General features: G+C 51.5%; 2 protein-coding genes across 6 annotated transcripts in view; one reads left to right on the top strand and one right to left on the bottom strand.

The window, feature by feature from the left end:
• The first annotated feature begins 2,038 nt into the window (after positions 1-2,038).
• On the top strand, positions 2,039-15,262 carry TACR2 (tachykinin receptor 2). Its single transcript, XM_032138918.2, has 5 exons — positions 2,039-2,837; positions 3,630-3,824; positions 8,983-9,136; positions 10,670-10,866; positions 12,847-15,262. Exons 1-5 carry the CDS (start codon positions 2,362-2,364, stop codon positions 13,103-13,105), a joined length of 1,281 nt encoding a protein of 426 aa, XP_031994809.1. The 5' UTR covers positions 2,039-2,361; the 3' UTR covers positions 13,106-15,262.
• A 769-nt stretch (positions 15,263-16,031) lies between these two features.
• Positions 16,032-20,446, bottom strand: part of HK1 (hexokinase 1) — a 127,963-nt gene continuing 123,548 nt past the window's right edge. For all 5 annotated transcript variants that reach the window (XM_058436307.1, XM_058436308.1, XM_058436309.1 and 2 more), the window contains 2 exons: positions 19,092-19,325; positions 16,032-16,921 (listed from right to left, as the gene is read on the bottom strand). In XM_058436307.1, the coding sequence (XP_058292290.1) occupies positions 16,777-16,921; positions 19,092-19,325 (379 nt within the window). In that variant the 3' untranslated portion in view covers positions 16,032-16,776. The remainder of the gene's footprint in view (positions 16,922-19,091; positions 19,326-20,446) is intronic.

Genomic DNA, 20,446 nt, shown 5'->3' with positions numbered 1-20,446 from the left:
TGGACTCAGAAGGCCAATGCCAAGCAGCAAAGCTGATCAGGAACCCCTTCGTCCTGGGTGGCCCGCATCTTCCCCTTTCATGAGGCTTCAAACCATAGCACATAGTTGGAAAGCTGCAAGAGCAGATGATTTAGGGGGGAAATAAAAACTCAGATGTACAAGCTCCAAAACATAATCCCCTTTACATAAACAGTGGAGGTGGTGGGATGTTGTGGGGAGGAAGGAACTTGAACTGTGCTGGGCTTCTGTGACTGGTGACAGGTGCCAGGCATCCCAGCCCTGCACTGAGTTTTCACCTGAAGCTCAACAAATTCCCGCTGCCTGGGAGCAGGAGCACAGCAAAGAGAGCAGGCTGTCTTGGGCTTCCATTCTTATTTCTACACGTTCTGCCCTTGAGGACCCTGGCCAGATGGGCATGAGACAGAAGCAAACCCTAAAGTACTGCTACTGTTGCTGCCACCAACAGAGATCAAAGGCAGAGACCCTTCTGATAGGGTCCAAAGTCCAAACAGGCCGCTCCAGAGAGGAAACAGGCACACAGGCACACACCCACGGGAGAAGTAGGGGCCCAGGAAGCACCCCCTCCCCAAGGGCAAGGATGGGGTTCCCATTTGACCCAGCACATGCTCCTCACATCTGCACAGCAAGGAGACCAAACAATAGATACAGTTTCAGTGTTGATTGTTGATGAACTTACCCAGAAGTTCACAATCAGAAAAATCCATAAAGAAGCTCTTTCAATTTCAGCATGTTTAAGTTTCATGACTTATGGTTTAGCATTGTTTTTATATTGGATTCCATGGGTGGCATAATCTTTTCAGCACTAGAGACCTTTAAAGGTCTTTCTCAGCTCACCCCGGGAGACAACGGCTGGGTGTCAGGGAAGTGACACACAGGGAGAAGCAGAAAATGGACTGGGAGTGTGGGGGCCCAGGCCCAGCCACGAGAAACCCAGGCTGTGCAAGGCAGAGCCTTGGGAGCACAGAGGCTGCTGTGCCACGGGTTGCTGGTGAATGAGAGGCCTCCTCTGCTTTAATGAAGAGCATGCCCCCGCAACTCCCGCTAAGCCTGCCCTGCCTTCATGGTCCACACACCACAGGTGTGCACAGGTTCATGCGTGTGTGTGAGCTTAACACGTCAGCCGCACATACAGTCACTCAGAAACATCTTCACAGCTTCACACACGTGCACACAGTCAATGACCAGGAGCAGGTATCTTGGGGCAAACCTAGAGCAGCTTCTCAGGGGTTAAAACTCCAGCTTTGCTGTGGTTCCCGGAAGAGCCCTGACTTTGTCCTAAGACAGTGGTTCTCAAAGTGAAGTGCTGGCTCCAGCAGCATCAGTATCACCTGGAAACTCGCTGGAAATGCTCCGGGTTCTGGCTTCTCCTCCTAGAGCGCCCAGAGCTGTGGGGTCCTCCCTTCGGGCCAAAAACTCCAATCATAGTTTTATGTACCAACCCCTGTGCTAAATAGACTTTGTGCACATTATCTCCATTTAAAATTCACAAATGTACTGTGAGATGCACACCATTTTTCTATATTTTTCAGATGGGGTAGACAGAGCTCAGAAAGGTTAAGAGACTTGCCTGGAGTCACCAAACCAGGCTTGAACTCCTTCTGTGTTCAGAATCACTCTTCAGACGCAGCTCCTGTCCTGGGCTGAAAGTCAATACCCTCCGAGAGCTAGGCCCTCTGTACCAGCCCCATCTCCCCCAAGTCTCTCCCTGCCTCTGCAGCCAGTCCTAAATCTTTCAAGAGACAAGGCCAAGCAGGGGGTGGGACCAGGGGTGGGAGCCAAAGCCCTGCCTCGTGAGCAGGCAGCACCTCCGCCAAGGCCCCCACTGGCTCTGCCCCAGAGAACGGCAGGGAAGCTGCAGCGAGGGCTGGCAGCTGGCAGAGTCCTGAGCACCCAGCACCCAGCCCAGCTTGCACCCCAAAGCCTGGAGAAAGGCTGCTGAGCCATTGACCTGTGGATTCCAGAGACTCCCGCTGTGCATTCCTCTGATCTGGAAGGTTTCCTGAATTACGTGATGAGAATCCTATCTTGTCGAGTCCTATCTTGTCACCAACTTCCTGAGTGACCTGGGCTGGTCCCGTCCCCTTTTTGAATCTCCGTCTTCCGTCTCTTCGGCGAAGGGAAGAGGATGCCTTCTGCTCTGACGCTGTGATTTGAATTCCGTGTTTCCACGTGACATTCGAGAAGTCTGGCCGGCAGGATGGAATCTGAAATGACAATGGTTCTGGACTAGGCTTTGTGCTCAGCCCAGCTCATCTTTGCCTGAGACCTAGGAGTGGCCCCAGGCTCTCCTGATGTGCCACCATACTTGGCATCTGCTCCTCTTCCCGCCCCCATATTCCCATGCTCCGAAGGGGAGTTCTCTTCCCTAGCAAATCCGGGAGGAGCCGAGGAGCCAGGCCCTTTGTTCCAGACCCAGAAGCAGCCATGGGGACCTGTGACATTGTGACTGAAGCCGATATCTCATCTGGCCCTGAAAGCAACACCACGGGCACCACAGCCTTCTCCATGCCCGGCTGGCAGCTGGCACTGTGGGCCACAGCCTACCTGGCCCTGGTGCTGGTGGCTGTGACGGGCAATGCCATCGTCATCTGGATCATCCTGGCCCATCGGAGGATGCGCACAGTCACCAACTACTTCATCGTCAATCTGGCGCTGGCCGACCTCTGCATGGCTGCCTTCAACGCCACCTTCAACTTTGTCTATGCCAGCCACAACATCTGGTACTTTGGCCGTGCCTTCTGCTACTTCCAGAACCTCTTCCCCATCACAGCCATGTTTGTCAGCATCTACTCCATGACCGCCATTGCTGCTGACAGGCAAGAGGGTCCTTGGGGAAGCTGGGGGGAGCCTCCTCACTGAGCCGGGGCTCAGACAAGGGTGGTGACATGCCTGTGGTTACACAGCAAATTTGGGTAGAACCATGGGAATGGCCTCCCAAATCTGGTCGTGGTCCAAAACTATGAACCTGGAAGGTGGGGGTACTGTGGAGCCGAAGAAGGTAGACTGGGGGTTAGACACAAAGAAGGACTTTGCATTAGATGCACTAGACGGGTTGTTCAAGTCTGTAGGGGAAGTGGGCAATGTTTTAGGGACCTTCTGAAGTGTTCTTTCCTGGAGTTGATCTTTGTTTTGTTGTCTTTCTTTCACTCCAAAGATATGTCTTATACTTTTTTTTATTATTCCAGATAGATTACACGAGGGGAAAATGTTAAGATTGCTTGCAATTACAATCTAATAGGGCCAATTATTTTCCCAACGCTGCTCAGGGCTGAGCTTCAGGCTAATGTTGGATGCTTGGTCTTGCCCTGAGATGGGCTTCCAGTGTGGCTTTCTTGTGGCCATCCACGGGCATGTCCATGCCCAGAGGGAAATGGTGGGCTGAGGTGCCTGGGCTGGGGTTCCAAGGCATCAGCATGCTGTGTGGCTGTGGGAGAGTCACCAGCCCAGCGGGCTCTCTGCAGGTCGGCTGATACTATGATATCGGCAGATGGCAGCAGGGCGGGAAAGGGCTAGAGGGCATGGGCCCGGGTTGGGAGAGAGGGAGACAGGGGAAAGGGAGCTGGGCTAACAGGAGGGCCCCTGCAGCTCAAGCTGCCCTCTGCTCACAGGTACATGGCCATCGTCCACCCCTTCCAGCCTCGGCTTTCAGCTCCCGGCACCAAGGCGGTTATTGCTGGCATCTGGCTGGTGGCCCTCGCCCTGGCCTTCCCCCAGTGCTTCTACTCCACCGTCACCATGGACCAGGGTGCCACCAAGTGCGTGGTGGCCTGGCCTGAAGACAGCGGGGGCAAGATGCTCCTCCTGTAAGGCCTCTAGGGGATTGTGGAGGGCAACAGTGTGTGTGTGTGCACGTGTGTGTATGTGCACGTGTGTGCATGCATCCATGTCCATGCATGTGTGGTGTGTGTGCATGGGTGTACACATGAGTGAGTGTACACGGGATTATGTGAATATACCTATATGCTTAGTAAGCAACACACACGATGTAGCCAATCTGTTCTTAGCACTTTACATATATTGGCCCATTTAATTCTCCTAACAACGTGGGGTATATATTATATTATTATTCTTACCATTTTTTAGATGACACTGAGGCACTGAAAAACTAAGTAACATGCCCAAAACCACACAGCTAGTAATTCAAATCCAGCTGGTTATTTGAATCCAGCTATGGATTCATAATAGTACCTTGCTTTGTGAGTGTAAATGAGATAGTGTACCTGAAGCCCTTAGCACCATGCCTGGCACAGAACTGGTACCCAGTATGTGGTAGCTTAAATAGGGGATACATGAAAACACACCTGGGGGTGGCAGATCCTTCCCACAAAGTCCCAGCTGCCCCAAGCATGAGAGTGTGCATGGTCTGAGGTGAGGGCTGCCAGGTAGCCATGGCAACACACCTCTCCTCCAACACCCTCCCTGCCTGGTCTCCATCTGTCCTGAGCACCTGCCAAGAGAAGGCTGCTCTTGTGGGCTTCAGGGATAGGGAAGACGCCGTTCTTCTGAGAAGCTGTTCCTGGGGACTGGCGAGTCTCGAGGGCAGGCCCTGCCCAGAGTCTCTGCCCCCTCCCTGCACCCCACCCTCTCACAGAGGGCGGTATCCATATATGGGGAATGCCCCGCTTACTGGCTCAGCAAAGGGTGGAGAGCAGAACATATTGAGACCGGCCACTTGGGGGCGGTATTTCTCCACCTTAATACAGGACCACAGTGCGTGCCAGCTCTCTGGGAACAGTGAGTTCCAACCCAGATTCAGGCGACTGGGAAAAACAGGTGGGCACGGGTGGGCTAGGAAAGCCATACTTTGGTGTTACTTAAAATTCCGAAAGGATTTGGGGAAAGCCTGGTTTTAAGTGTGAGAATGTGTTATTGTTTTTCTTGGGGAGAGCCTAATTTAGAATGAAGGCTCCATCCACACAGGCTCATGTAACTGTGTGTAATTAGGAATCTGATGAAATTAAAGATGTCCTCTTCAGGAACATGTGCACACACCCCCAAAATCAAAATACAAAAAGGCTCCCTTTGGGAGGCCAAGGCAGGCAGATCACCTGAGGTCAGGAGTTCAAGACCAGCCTGGCCAACGTGATGAAACCCTGTCTCTATTAAAAATATAAAAATTAGCTGTGCGTGATGGTGGGTGCCTGTAATCCCAACTACTTGGGAGGCTGAGGCAGGAGAATCGCTTGAACCTGGGAGGTGGAGGTTGCAGTGAGCCAAGATCACACCATTGCACTCCAGCCTGGGCGACAAGAGCAAAACTCCATCTCAAAACAAAACAAACAAAAAAAAGGCAGCCCCTGGAACTCTTCCCCTCTGCCTTCTGCATGGAGACCTAGCCCAGGGTGAATTCCTGTCCTGCACAACATCCTAGGAGCAAGCAACAGAGGAGTGTGGCTCCTGCTGAGGAAGGACTTAGAGATGGCCTCCTCCTTTTACAGATGGGGAAACTGAGGCTGAGGGAAAGCCCTGACTTGCCTAAGATCATGCTTTAAACAAGAGGCTGGACAAGAGCCCTGTTCTGACTCCCACAATGCTGACCCTCAGAAAAGGGGAAATTTGGTCATGATTAAATCTGTAGACTGATATGACACAGACTTCCTGTGCCTCTCTGGGCCTCAGTTTCCTATCTGGACACTGAGATAGGTGGCCCTGTAGATCCTCACTCTGTAAGGTGATGGGCCCTGGCCCTCGTTGCCCCTACTGCCCTCTTATCTGCTCCACACTGGGGTTCTCAACCCAAAGCCTACTTGAGGATCAGGGAGTCTAGAAGCGCCTGAACCTCTTGTAATTGGCATGCTTGCCAAAAGAACCCAAGCAGAATTCTAAACACAAGACTTTAGGAGGGAGATTTACTGGAGCCATTATAATCACCCAGTGGATTCACCTTGCCTGCTGCCTAGACAGAACTGATTTATCAAGACAGGGGAATTGCAATGGAGAAAAAGTAATTCATGCAGAGCCGGCTGTGCAGGAGACCAGAGTTTTATAATTACTCAAATCAGGCCAGGCGCGGTGGCTCATGCCTGTAATCCCAGCACTTTGGGAGGCCAAGGCAGTGGTCAGGAGTTCAAGACTAGCCTGACCAACATGGTAAAACCCTGTCTCTACTAAAAATACAAAAATTAGTAGGGCATGGTGGCAGGCACCTGTAATCTCAGCTACTTGGGAGACTGAGGCAGGAGGATCACTTGAACCTGGGAGGTGGAGGTTGTGGTGAGCCGAGACCCCACCATTGCACTCCAGCCTGGGCAACAAGAACAAAGCTCCATATCAAAAACAAAACAAAAACAAAAAACAAAATCAAATCAGTCTCCCTTAGCATTCAGGAATCAGAGTCTTTAAAGACAATTTGGCAGGTAGGGGCTTGGCAAATGGGGAATGCTGATTGGTCGGGTTGGAGATGGAATCATAGTGGGTCGAAATGAGGTTTTCTTGCTGTCTTCTGTTCCTGGGTGCGACAGCAGAACTGGTTGAGTCAGATTACCCGGTCTGGGTGGTGTCAGCTGATCCACTGAGTACAGGGTCTGCAAAATATCTCAAGCACTGATCTTAGGTTTTACAATAGTGATGTTACCCCCCAGGAATTTGGGGTAGGTTCAAACTCTTGGAACCAGAGGCTGCATGACCCCTAAACTAATTTTTATTCTTGTAGCTAATTTGTTAGTCCTGGAAAGGCAGATTGGATCCCAGGCAAGAAGGGGATCTTTTCAGGAAAGGGCTGTTACCAATTTTGTTTCAGAGTAAAATCATGAACTGAATTCCTTCCCAAAGATAGTTCGGCCTACGCCCAGGCATGAACAAGGACAGCTTAAGGATTAGAAGCAAGATAGAGTCGGTTAGGTCTGATTTCTTTCACTGTCATAATTTCCTCAGTTATTTTTGCAAAGGTGGTTTCACCGTGGGTCCACTTCCCTTGGGGTGGCAGCACCTCTAGAAAGGGGCCCAGCAAGCCTAGCACGTGGCAGGTGGAAGCAGGAGGTTTGGGAACACCTCAGTCCTCCCAGTAAGAAAGAAAAAGTCAAATGACAGGACCTGGGGTCTCAGGCCCATTGGCGGAATGCTCCAAGGACCCTGTTCCATGAAAGGGACCCCCAAATGCCAAAGGAGCTGAGACCCAAAGAAGGAGGCAGAACAAATCCAGTTTGTCAGTATTGGGTGATTTATTGAGGGAATTTACAGACCGAAGTGGGATCTTGGGTGGCCACAAGACAGGTGGAGCTCTGCATTCTCACACCGTAGACGCAAGGCTTAGATACCACAGGGAAAGGGTATTCATGCTCCCGCAAGAAAACCAAGGGCAGCCCTCCAGAACAGGCAAGAATGCTATGTGCGTCACAGCCTACGATTTGTGGAGTAACATCAAGGTTGGCATGTTCTTACACTAGGGGCAGTAAATAAAGTAGAAATCAGAAGGCATTCACAAGACTGGGGCGAATCGGAAGTCAACACAGGGGAGTGGCATCCAAGATGGAGTCACTTTTGTCTCCACAGGCTCCCACTGCAGACCTGCGGGGAAGTCAGTCCCCAGCCTGCAGCTCATCAGAGAGAGGCTGCAGCGTCACTCATAAACCCAAGATCTGAGAACTGGGGATACTGTCTTTTTTTTTTTTTTTTTTGACAGGGTCTCACTCTATCGCCCAGGCTAGGGTGCAGTGGTCCAATCATAGCTCACTGCAGCCTCGCTCTCCTGGGCTCAGGTGAACCTCTTGCCTCAGCCTCCTGAGTAGCTGCAATTACAGGTGTGCCCCACTATGCCTGGCTAATTTTTTAAATTTTTAAAATAGAGATAGGGTCTCACTATCTTGCCCAGGTTGGTCTCAAATTCCTGGGCTCAAACAATCCTCCCATCCTGGTCTCTCAAAGTTTAGGGATTACAGGCATGAGCCACCACGCCCGGCCTACACTGTTTCCAAAAGGAAATGAAAAGCCTCAACACAACCCAGTGTCCTCCCTGGGGATGGGGTAGGAAGCCACGCAATGGTACTCTGCACCACTTCCTCAAAGGTGATATGAAAGAGCATTTGCTGACACAAACGAGGTTCCCAGCCAAATGCTGATGAGCCGTAGCAGATGACACAGCAGCATGTGATATATGGCGCTTTTCCACTGTCCCATTCCTCCATAGCGATGTTGGTACAGATGGAGCCTTATTAACACCAGTCATTCTATCCATCCAGACAGATACAGATTATATATATATGGCTATACTGTAGGATACACTCCAAGACCCCCGGTGGATGCTTGAAACTTCAGATAGTACTGAATTCTTTCCCTCTATATATATATACTATGTTTTTTCCCTCAACATACCTATGATAAAGTTTAATTTATAAATTAGGCACAGTAAGAGATTAACAATAACTACTAATAAAACAGAACAAGTATAACAATATACTGTAATTAAACTTCTGTGAATGAGGTCTCTCCCTCTCAAAATATCTTGTTGTACTGTCCTCCTCTATTTTGGATCCGCAGTTGGGAGGGGTAACTGAAACCTGGGAAAGTGAAACTCCCGTCAGGGGTGACTGCTATAAATACATATGATTCTGGAAAAAATATGCCATATATTAATAGTTAATAGTGGTGGGAGTGAGATAATTTTACTGCCTCCTTTGTGCTTACTGGTATTTTAAATTGTAAACAAATTATTTTTTAATTTGTTTCGTTTACTTTTCCTTTTTTTGACAAGTGTCTATCACATGGAAGGACGCAGGGCTACTGCTGGCGTCCGACGCAGGGCTACCGCTGGCGTCCCTTTTGCAGCGGAAGCCGTCTCCTGGCACACAGGCTACCCAATGTCCCCTTTATTTTTGTTTAAATCAAACCAAGTCCCTGGGAGGCGCCCAGGGTGGGCCCGCAGGGGCGGCTCCACAGTGCCCGCGGGGTCCCAGGACCAGGCGCTGGCAGACTTCGGAGTCGCCCCCGGGCCCCCCGCTGCCCAGGCCCCGGCTCTCCCTGCAGGTACCACCTCGTGGTGATCGCCCTCATCTACTTCCTGCCGCTCGCGGTGATGTTCGTCGCCTACAGCGTCATCGGCCTCACGCTCTGGAGGCGCGCAGTGCCCGGACAGCAGGCGCACGGTGCCAACCTGCGCCACCTGCAGGCCAAGAAGAAGGTGGGCGTGGGGGCGGGGCCTGGCCCCGCCCTGGGGAGCCGCCCTTGCGGTCTCAAGGCCAGTCCGCAAGAGGGCGCCCGGGAGAAGCTTGCGGAAGCCGCCTTTGCGCGAAGCCTGGGGCCAGAGCCTGACCGCGTTCCTCCCAGCCGGGCGGATTTGCCTTTGGTCTTTGGCCAAATACAAAATTAAAGAAACTTGCCGGGCGCGGTGGCTCACGCCTGTTATCCCAGCTCTCAAGGAGGCAGAGGCGGGAGGATAGCTTGAGCCCAGGAGTTCGAGACCTGCCTGGGCAATATAGTGAGACCCCGTTCTCCACAAAAAGGAAGAAAAAAAAAAATTAAAGAAACTTCCCAGAATGTTAGGGGAGTCAGGGACTCCTACAGCCCCATAGAATCCAGATACCTCCAAGATATATATATATCTGAGAATGATAAACTATTAAAATCTTAGACTTTCTGAATAATCAGAATGTTGAATTTGAGAAGCCCCACAGAAGTATAGAAGGTGCCTAGGCAGTCACAGGACAGCCCTCAAAGGCTGGAACTGCGGACCTCAGAGGTCGTGGAGACCGGATTGTTGTCCCGCTTCATTAAATCTGTCTCCAGATTCTTCCGGAAGTGCCGGTATCCCCCTACTCCCTGCCATCTAGGGCCCCCCGAAGGTCCTGACGGAGCCCTCTGTGCCCCTGACGCCCTTCACCCTCCTCCAGTCCAAGCTTGTCCTTGCCCCCTTCCTGCCAGGCAACAGGGGAGGTAACGGGTTGACCACATCATGTAGCCAGGTCAAAGCCACGGCTTCTCACCCAATAGCTATAGGCATCTCTCTCAGGGTGGTTCGAGAAGATAGCTGCACATGGGCGCCATCTGGTGCCCCGCATGGAGCACTGGCCTCCATCTGCTCCACACTAGGGGTCTCAACCCAGATCCTACGTGAGGATCAGGGTGCCCAGGAGCCCCCAGACCTTTTGTAATTGGCATGCTGGGCTGCCGAACAGAGCAGGAGTGTGCCTGCAGGGGCCAGGCTCTGAGGAGGAGGAGGTCTGGGAGCTGACCCGTGGGCAGAGGCAGGGGTCCCTAGTTGGAACCTTACAGCCCACAGAGAGAAGGGCTGTGCCAATACGGATCCCAGAGATGGGGTGGCCTGGGAGCGCATAGCTGACAAGGGAATCCCCTAGGGATGGGGTTAGAAGAGAGAGCTCAGCACTCTCCAGGGAGGGGGAGCTGCAGTGAATGAAGGGGTCCCAGACACCTTTTGTAGGAAGTGGCCATTGAGCTGGGCTTCAAGGGGTGAGGACTTCAAAGGAAGGATGGCAGTGTGGGCAGAGGGACCGGCCTGAGCACAGGCCTCTGAGGTTGGGGGCTAGGAAGGTCTGGGCAACACATGCTCAGAGGCCTGAGTAATAGAGCTAATGGGGTCTGAGTGTGGAGCAATTCCCAGGCGGGTGCAAGGGGTCCTCTGCGTCTGCCCTCGGAGGGCTGGGGCTGGGGCTGGGGCTTGGGCATTGAGAAGTAACTTGAGCCTCTCCTGGACCAGTTTGTGAGGACCATGGTGCTGGTGGTGGTGACATTTGCCATCTGCTGGCTGCCCTACCACCTCTACTTCATCCTGGGCAGCTTCCAGGAGGACATCTACTGCCACAAGTTCATCCAGCAAGTCTACCTGGCACTCTTCTGGTTGGCCATGAGCTCTACCATGTACAATCCCATCATCTACTGCTGCCTCAACCACAGGTGAGCCCTCACTCCAGCCCCACCCTCTGCCCTCAGGGCCCCACTGCCCGGCCCCAGCTGGGCTTCCCTGCACAGCTCAAGCATCCACCCTCGTTCCTGCAGGAACCTGTAGCCCTGTGCCCCCAGCCTGCATGAGAAAGCTGTCCTCACACTCAGCCCCCAGCACAATCCTCCCTCTGGCCTGGTCCTAGCTTGAGCCCCCTTCCTCCCCAAAGCCTCACCGTCTCCCAGGCTGTAGCTCTCACTGTCTGTCTGTTCCTGCTGGCTCTTCTGGGTTCTGTGTCTGGGGCAAGAGAAGAGAGAAGGGAGGGCCAGAGAGATGGAGGGGAGGGGAGAGTCACCGAGGAGGCGGGACAGACAGACGAAGGAAAGAAGAGCCAAGTAGCGGGAGGGAGGGACTGACTTCTTTTCTAGTATTTTCACGAGCTTCCTACTGAGGGCTTTCCTGGAGCCAAGTGAGCGGCACCCATCCGGCAGTGGAAGCAGTGGATGGAGGCTGGGGCCAGCACAGGGGTGGGGCAGGCTGCTCCCTGGAAAGCTCACAGTGCATGCCCTGTCCTCCAGGGGCTTTCAGGGCAGCTGGGAAGTGACCTTGGCAGACACAGCCAGGAAGGAGGGGGCCAGAATCTCACTCTCCTGGCATCATCCAGTTTCCCTAGCCCTTGTGATTCTGAGGAAATGAGTCCCAGAGAGGAGCCTGCACTTGCTCTGGGGCACCTGGAGAGGTGGGGGGTGGTGAGTCAGGCAGGAACCCAGCCCCAGGAGTTCTGCAGAGCAGACCTTTCAGTCGCAGGAAACCCTGAAGGTGGGGCAAGTAAGGGGTGGCAAGAGGTGGACACAGTCTCACCTCAGTGAGACAATGATGTGGGCGAAGTTGGCCTTGGACCACTTTGTTCTGTCACCTCCCTAGCCAGGTAGCCAGGCTACTCATAATGCCATTGGGATCTTTGTTACTCAGACATTTCACCCACCTGGGGCAGGCCAAAAGGAAGTAAGGAGCTGATTTTTTGCAGGAGGCCAGAACTCTCTATCTCCTGAGAGGGAAGTAGATAATAGGAGAGAAGCAGGTGTCATCCCCACTCTACAGATGGGGAAACTGAGCTTCAGAAAGGAAGATGCTCCCAAATTCATAAAACAAACAGTAAAGCCAGGACTCCATGTGTCTCCAAGGCCTGTCATCTTATCCCCACACCATGCATTTCTCTTTTAAAGACTTGTGGGATTGAAAACCTGGAGACAGGGACTCTGATATCTAGGAGGGGCCACCAGCCCACCGTGTCTGTGGGTTGATTACTCTCCTGCTACCCAAGGGAGATACAGCCCCCGGGAGTCTAAACAACACCCCAGGCTCTACAAGATCCTGACATCACTTCTGGATCATTCCCTTCTCTGAGCGGTCGGCATTCCCTTTCTGCCATCTGATTTCTTCCACTCACCGTGTGTGCTTCCTCTGAACTCCCTGTTCAGTGCTGCCGTGGGGAGAGCTGTTTGTTTTCAGGCAAATGCATCAGAACTTGGTGGCTCCGAGTGTGGGTTTTTCAATGCAGTCCCCTTGGGAAAAGCATCCTTGTTCTCCCAAGTTGCCAAAGCCTCCATTGTGTTTTAGCAGGTTCTTCTTTGACTCCTCCCTTAGAAGCCAGTTAACAAGTCTAACAAGAACATCTGCTGTTTTTTGTTTGTTGTTTTTTTTTTTTTTAGTAATTATGCTGGGGTGGTTTTTTGTTTGTAATAACAGATGACCTAAATCACCTTAGTCACCCACTTCATTCACTAGATCCAGCTCCAGAACACTCTGGCAGTTTCCAAAAATCAAACTCACCCACGAAGGCATCTCTCAAGAGCCCCTGAGCCATGGGAGGCTCTTGGAGAGAGACAGTGACTTTCCTCTGGAAGGGAGTCAGTTTCCTGGGGGTGGGGGCAGTCACATCACAGCTCCTGTGCCCCTAACTCCCTGGCTCAAGGTGCCCTTGGCTCCCCCAGGTTTCGCTCTGGATTCCGGCTTGCCTTCCGCTGCTGCCCGTGGGTCACACCCACCAAGGAAGATAAGCTCGAGCTGACTCCCACGCCCTCCCTCTCCACGAGAGTCAACAGATGTCACACTAAGGAGACTTTGTTCATGGCTGGGGATGCAGCCCCCTCCGAGGCTACCAGTGGGGAAGCGAGGCATCCCCAGGATGGATCAGGGCTATGGTTTGGGTATGGTTTGCTTGTCCCCACCAAAACTCATGTTGAAATTTGATCCCAATGTGGCAGTGTTGGGAGGTAGGGGTTAGTGGGAGGTGTCTGGGTATTGGGGATCGATCCCTTATGAATAGATTAATGCCCTCCAGCTGCAGTGAATCATCACTCTTGTGGGAATGGACTAGTTCCCAAGATAACAAGTTGTTAGAAAGAGTCTGGTGTCCTCAATTTCCCTGTCTTGCTTCCTCTCTCACTATGTGATCTTTTTGCACACAACACTTCCCTTCCACTTTCCACCATGACAAGAAGCAGCCTGAGGCCTTCACCAGATGCAGCTGCCCAATCCTGAATATTCCAGCCACCAGAATCATGAGCCAAATAAACCTCTTTTCTTTATAAATTACCTAGTCTCAGGTATTCCAGAAAGCAACACAAATGAACTGAGGTAGGTGCCTACTGAACCCTGAAGCCTTGTGCCCAGCTGCAGAATAAGGTGTAGCACCCTTTGAGAAGTAGCCAATCGAGAAGACCACATCTGAAAGTTCAGCTCATGCCCCATCCTTCAGTATACCAATACAAAGACAACATGGGGCCAGAACTCCAGAAAGGATGCTGACTCTAAGAGGACTCAGCCACCCATCTCAGAGAGCACTTCAGGGGATCCAGTAAGGGTCAGAAAAGACAGTATGAGCTGATATTTATCTAATCTAGGAGATGCAAGCTCAAATGCCTTCCTGGGGCATACAAGAATATGTATAAAAGAAAAACTGCAAATGTGATGATAAAAGGCAACTGACTTCCACCCTCAGTTTGAGCTAATAGGGAATGGTGGGGGCCATGGCAACCTGGAGAGGACAGGCATTCAAAGGGGACAGGAACTACTCAGCTCTAGACAAACGTCGCCACATGGTAATGGGAGCCCACTGTTGCTAGATCTTCTAAATCTTTCAAGAGAAGCTATAAATCCACGTTTGTATGTGAGTCTTCCAGATTTGTTGAATTTGACCCACATTTTCATAAACTTTGCATAAGCTAAACAAAATGTAGCTGTGGGCAATGCAACCATGACACTGATTCACCATCAGGCTGTGGATACAAAGGAGGAAACTTCTAATTTCACAAAGCCCAGTGACTGAGTCAGCCAAGGGCTTCTCTCAGTATTTAAGAAGTCAGACACAGCCCATGTAGATGGTGATTAAGAGCCAAAAAAGTCAGCTGTGTTTCCTCAGGCAAGTCACTTTGACCTCTGCCCAGTATCAAAACCACTTCACAGGGATGCTGTGAGGAACGATGGGAGTGATGCCTATAAACTAGCAGGCTAGACCAGATTAAGTGCCCAATACATGGTAGCCAGGACTTTGTTTTTTTTTTTTTGAGACAGGGTCTTACTCTATGAGACCCAGGCAGGAGTGCAGTGGCACCATCATGGCTCACTGCAGCCTCAACCTCCTGGGCTCAGGGGATCCTCCTGCCTCAGTCTCCCATGTAGCTGGGACCACAGGTACATACCACCACACCCAGCTAGTTTTTAAGTTTTTTGTGATATGGGGTCTTGCTATGTTGCCCAAGCTGGTCTTGAACTCCTGGGCTCAATCATTCCTCCTGCCTGCCTCCTGAAGTGGTGGGATTACAGATGTGAGCCACCACACCTGGCTGTTAGCCATGACTTTTAACTATTTTACACAAAAGCCACCTACAAAGCAGCAGCACAGCTCCCACTCCCACTTCTGCAGCAAGAAGCTAGAGGGCAGAAAGCAGCAATTGTCCCAACTCCCAGAAAGCTCCTGGTCTGGCCCAGCCCATCCCAAGGGCACACCTCCTCCTGCTTGCCAACTCAGCCTCCACGCCCTGGTTCCCCTGCAGAAGAGCCATGTAACATTGTCAATGCACACTGGAAGGTGTAATGTTATCTGTGTTCTCCAAAAAATCACTGCTCCATAGACACCAGCACCATGCCCCTAATAAAGGGACTCTGATCTCACCAAACCAGGTGTTCTGGCAATTGGTCCTGCGGGAAGCCACTTAGAGCTGCAGTTGTGGCTTGGACATCACAGGGTGCTTGGGTGCAGAGTGACATGGAACCCACCAAGGCTGGGGGAGAATCCAAAATGGTAGCCTGGGGATGGACCAGGAATCTCTTGAGGTGGGGGTGGGAAGGGAGAGTAAAAGGGTCAGACAAGGGTTAATTTCCTAGGGATGAGGTCAATCTAAGATCCAGGAGGGGTGGGCCGGGAGTGATGGCTCATGCCTATAATCCCAGAACTGTGGGAGGCTGAGGCAGGCAGATTGCCTGAGCTCAGGAGTTGGAGACCAGCCCCGGCAACACAGTGAGACCCTGTCTACAGAAAATAAAAATAAAAAATAAAGAAAAAAGATCTGGAAGGGGGCGAGTGCAGCCACCCTGGGCTGCTTCAAGATTTCATCTGTGTTTGGGCGGAGGGGGCGGAGAGGGGTGGGGCAGAGCACATTTCATCCTTTGTCTTAGGGTTGGCAGAGAGGAAGATGAAGGGCAGGATCTGTGTGGGGATGGCAGAGAGGGGACCAGTGTTGCAGTCCTCTCACTGAACCCAAGCAGCCTGGAAGCCAAGTGGCCTTGTTCTGTAATCCCAGCACTTTAGGAGGTCGAGGCAGGCAGATTACTTGAGGTCAGGAGATGGAGACCAGCCTGGCCAACATGGTGAAACCCCATCGCTACTAAAAATCAAAAATTAGCTGGGTGTGGGGATGCACACCTGTGGTCCCAACTACTCAGGAGGCTGAGGCAGGAGAATCGCTTGAACTCGGGAGGCAGAGGTTGCACTGAGCTGAGATCATGCCACTGCCCTCCAGCCTGGGTGACAGGGCAAGACTCCATCTCAAAAAAAAACCCTCCTCCGCCCAGAAGGCCACAAAACTCCCCAGTGTTTGGTCTTTGCCACATCCCAAGAAACTGCGCCCCCCTCCGCCTGTCCCCCTATCCCCAGCCATTAAGCATCACTCGGGTCTTTGAATTGGTACAAAGTTTACTAGGTCATACGACATGGCTCACAAAGCGGTGGGAAATTCCAGTGATGGCATTGTTTGTTGGTTGGTTCCTTTTATCCAAATGAAGACAAGACACATTTCCGCAGGACTGTCCACCTCCCCTCACGAGACAAACAGAATGCAAGACTGTCACACGCGGCTAGGACTGGTTCCACGGACACACGATTTTGTGGCATTGATACACCACGATGCGATGCCAGGCCACAGTGGGTGCCAGGAGGGGAGGAAGCAGCTAATGCTATGCCCACACTCGCCTTCAGGCAGTGCCCCCAGGAGGGAGGCCCGGCAATGTCTGCTGGTGATAATACATTTCACACGGGGAGAGGGAACCCCAAGGATGGGCTTTGGAGGCCCAGAAGGCCTGTCAGGTGGTGTGACTTTCCATCTCCAGCCAATAAATAACTGTTGGATGAATGCATACATTAGAAATGGATGCCACTACACTTCACACGTAGGGGACCAGGTCGAAATCAAACCATGCAGAGTGGCAGGGCAAGTGAGGAGGGATCCGGGTGAGAGATATTATCAACAGCACACGCTCTATTCTGTACCCTACAATATATACCATTAGTTGGATTTTGCTTTCCTCCCCGCGCCGGCGGGCCCCGGCGCCGGCATCTCCCAGCACGACTGGCTGGGAGGGTAGGGGGTCGCCGCTCGAAGAGAGAAGTGCTGGAGGGGCAGTTGGCTGGGGATCCCAGGCTCTTAGCTGCTTGCCTCTGTGCGTAACCGCACGCCCACGGCCGTGATGAGGGCAGCTCCCTTGCCGCTGCCATCCTCAGACAGGAGGAAGGACACGTTACATTTTGGTGACAGTTCCTTCACCGTCTGGTGCATGATTCTGGAGAAGCTAAAAAGGACAAGAAAACAGGAGAAGGTAGTTGGAGGAAGATGAGAGACGTTGGGCCTACCCGAAAACACCAAAGCACAGACAGTCCCCTGATTGGTGATGATTCGACTTAGGATTCTTCGACTTTGTGATGGGTTTATCGGGACATAAGCATCGGAAGTCAAAGAGACTCTGACCCAACAATAAGGAGGTGAACACGGTTGGGAGGGAGGCTGCTTAGAAGCAGCTGTGGCCAGTTGAGAATGGCTGGGAGGAAAGTGGGCCTACGGTCAATCCCATTGTCACAGTTTTCAGCAGGGAGGCCCAACTGCGAATCCAAACACAACACTCTGTATGGCTTATGAAGGCTAGGACATGAATAACACACACACCCACATCGGAGCTTGAGGCTCCAGGGGGACCTCAAAACCAAGGAGGACGTTAGGGGCCGACATGGATCATTAAGGCAGGCCCAAGCCGGCCAAGCACTGGATCGGTTTAGGAGGCTATGCAGGAATGAATATCACCCATCTCCAGCTGCAACCCTGAGACGCCCAGCACCCCACCCTCAACAGCCTGGCCCCCAAAGACAGGAATGCCCCTCAGTGAAGATAGTATCTGAACAAAGGCTGAATCTACATACTTGCAATTTGGGCTGAAAATGAAAGGCAGGGCCAAGCTGAAGAAGCTTGGGGCGAGAGGCTCTCAAAAGTAGTCACTGCCCTTGGTTGGGGACCTATTAGGTGGGCTGAGTGCCGTGGCTCATGCCAGCACTTTGGGAGGCGAAGGTGGGAGGATCACTTGAGCCAAGGAATTTGAGAACCTACTAGGTGCCCCATACTTTACAGATCTAATTTCTAGTCTTGCCAGTGGCTGCCACCCCATGAGGAAGATGAGATTTTGCAGGGCTTAAGCAATTGCACACAGATTCTAAGTGACGGTGCCAGGGTTAAATCCAAGAGTATGTGGCTCCAAAGCCTAGCTCTAAACCACTCCTGTGTGCTGCCTCAGCTGATGGCAAGGACAGCTATTAAGGGGGAGAGACAGAGTTGAGGATGGAGCAAGACAGATGGTTCCACCCCAAGCCACAGCCATGAGGTAAGCAGGTAACGTCTACACTGAGTTGGGTGAGGTTGCTTATAAGTAGGGTGACACTATGGCCTCATTTATCTGGGATGGTCCTAGTTTGCCTACAGTCCCAGAGTAATAATTATTAGCACTTTTGACTGGCAAGAGTATCCTAGTGTAGACAATAAATAAATAATATGGTCACCCTATTCATAAAAGCCAAGGTTTGAGACATGCGGTGGATCACAATCACACAGCAAGTGCAATCACATGTCCTTCTCCGGCATGGGGGGTCAGACGCTTAACCAGAGAGAGGCCACTCCCTACCCCTCCCTGCCATGAAGCCCAGGGCCCAAACCACTCCCGCCCTTCCAAGTCTTAGCAAACTGATTCAGCAGATGAACAAGAGAGTGGCTCTCCTCCTTTCCTAGTTTATTTTTTGAGATAAGGTCTCACTCTGTTGCCCAGGCTGGAGTACAGTGGCATGATCTGGGCTCACTGCAACCTCCACCTCCCAGGCTCAAGCAATCCTCCTGCCTCAGCCTCCTGAGTAGCTGGGACTACAGGCGTTCACCACCTTCCCCAGCTAATTTTCAAAATTTTTTTGTACAGATAAGGTCTCACTATGTTGCCTAGGCTGGACTCAAACTCCTGGACTCAAGCAGTCCTCCCACCTAGGCTTCCCAAAGTGCTGGATTACAGGTGTGAACCACTGCACCCGGCTCCTCCGCTTCCTTAATATCCTCTCCCCACTTACCAACACAGCCTCTGGCCTGGCTACAGCTCACCAGGCTTATGAGTGAGCCCACGCCCACCCTCACCTCCTCTCCCACTGCCCAGCCCCCACCTAAGGGGGACCAGGAGGAGTGGGGTGAGGGTCACGTCACGCCACTGGTGTGAGCTGGCCAAGTGAAGCCACTTCTCTGTCTCCCTAAGGATCCCAGTCAAACCCTACAAACTGTTCATTACCTTGTCCCAGACAATCCCCAGTTCCTGAACGCACGGCTTGCAGGCTGGCTGGGGTCCCACAGGGAATTTCCCCGGCGTAAACCACACCCTGATACCCCCTAACCCAAAGGGATTCCAGCAAGCTCTGTGCATCCCAACTGGAAGGCCCACTCACTGTGGATGAAGCTTGTAGAGCGTCCCGTCCACTCCCACAGTCACATTCAGACGGTCCAGTCCTCTGTTCTCGCGGATCTTATCCACCACTGCAGCCATGCCTGCGCCACACAGCTGCGCGGCCCTCCTGGACACCACCCCGCACACTGTCTTGACGAGGATACTGTCATCGCAGGTGCTATTCAGACCTAGCTGCTGGAGGATAGCCCGGACCTGGAGCAGTGCTAATCGGTCACTGTGGGGGACAAAAGCCAGAGGGTTGGATGAAGCGGGACCCATAAGAGCAGCCTGGGGACCGCGTCCAAAGGACGCCCCCCGCCGCCAATCACTGTACTCATCCACAGAGTCAAGGGCAAGTGTTACATGTTAAATTGTGGAGAATCTGGCAAATCTAGCAAAATAAAAATTGGAAAATTTAAACCATTCACTATCTCAACATCTAGGAAAATGCTATTAACATTTTAATATATTTCCTTCCAGTTTATTTTTCCTAGCTGGTATGCTTCTCATGATATGCAAAATGGGATTATCCTTGATGTGTGATTTTCTTTCTCTTTCCTGTCGTGCATTGAGCAATTTCCCACAGCCTTATCTGAGAACAGGATTGGAAACAGCTGCTGCAGTATTCCCTCTAGGGATGCACCATGATTTCTTTAGCCAGCTTGGAGAAATTCAACTTAACTGCAATTTTCTGCTATTATAAAGAAACATTTTGATAAAGTTTGTTTATAAATCTTTGTGTGCAATTCTGATGTTTTTCCTTAGGATAAATTTCTGGGTCAAAGAGCTTTTGCTACACATTGCCAGATGCCTTACAGAAAATTGTATCCATTTACTCTCTCTTCAGCAGAGTATTTGGCCACACTTATCCTCACTGGAAAAGACCATTTTTTTACAACTTTTGACAGTTTTATAAGATGGTATCACAAGACTGTAGTTTAATTTATATTATTCTCTATTAGTGAGGGTGATCTTTTTTTTTTTCCATTTGTTTTTTGGCCATATAAACTACTTCTTATGTCTCAAGACTTTTCTCCTGATATATCTGTCTTATTTATATTAAATTGAAAGAGATGATGATGACAGGGATGGTACAATGAAGACCAGCCAGGCTTCTTGGAGGACTTACCATGTAACATATATTTTACATACATTACCTTACTTACTCCTCAACCAGCCAATGCATGTATGATTATTCCCATTTTAAAGATAAGGCAACTGAGGCTGGGAGAAATTGAGTATCGCAAAGCACACAGCCGGTGGAGAAGAGCAGATGCAGACCAGACCTGCCAAAGCCCACCATGCCCTGTTAGGCGTCTTGTCATACGCAGTACAAATGTCTTCCTCAGTTTACCG

Source organism: Hylobates moloch, unplaced genomic scaffold (assembly GCF_009828535.3).
Source record: "Hylobates moloch isolate HMO894 unplaced genomic scaffold, HMol_V3 SCAFFOLD_3, whole genome shotgun sequence".
In the NCBI taxonomy this organism is placed as follows: Eukaryota; Metazoa; Chordata; class Mammalia; order Primates; family Hylobatidae; genus Hylobates; species Hylobates moloch.
Note: the sequence above shows the minus strand (reverse complement) of the source record. Positions and strands in the feature narration are given on the sequence as shown.

Bases quoted from the DNA above. Each gene is read 5' to 3' on its own strand.
- TACR2 (XM_032138918.2), top strand. From the start codon at position 2,362: ATGCTCCGAAGGGGAGTTCTCTTCCCTAGCAAATCCGGGAGGAGCCGA. The intron at 2,838-3,629 runs GCAAGAGGGTCC...CTCTGCTCACAG, and splicing joins ACCGCCATTGCTGCTGACAG to GTACATGGCCATCGTCCACC. The intron at 3,825-8,982 runs GTAAGGCCTCTA...CTCTCCCTGCAG, and splicing joins GGGGGCAAGATGCTCCTCCT to GTACCACCTCGTGGTGATCG.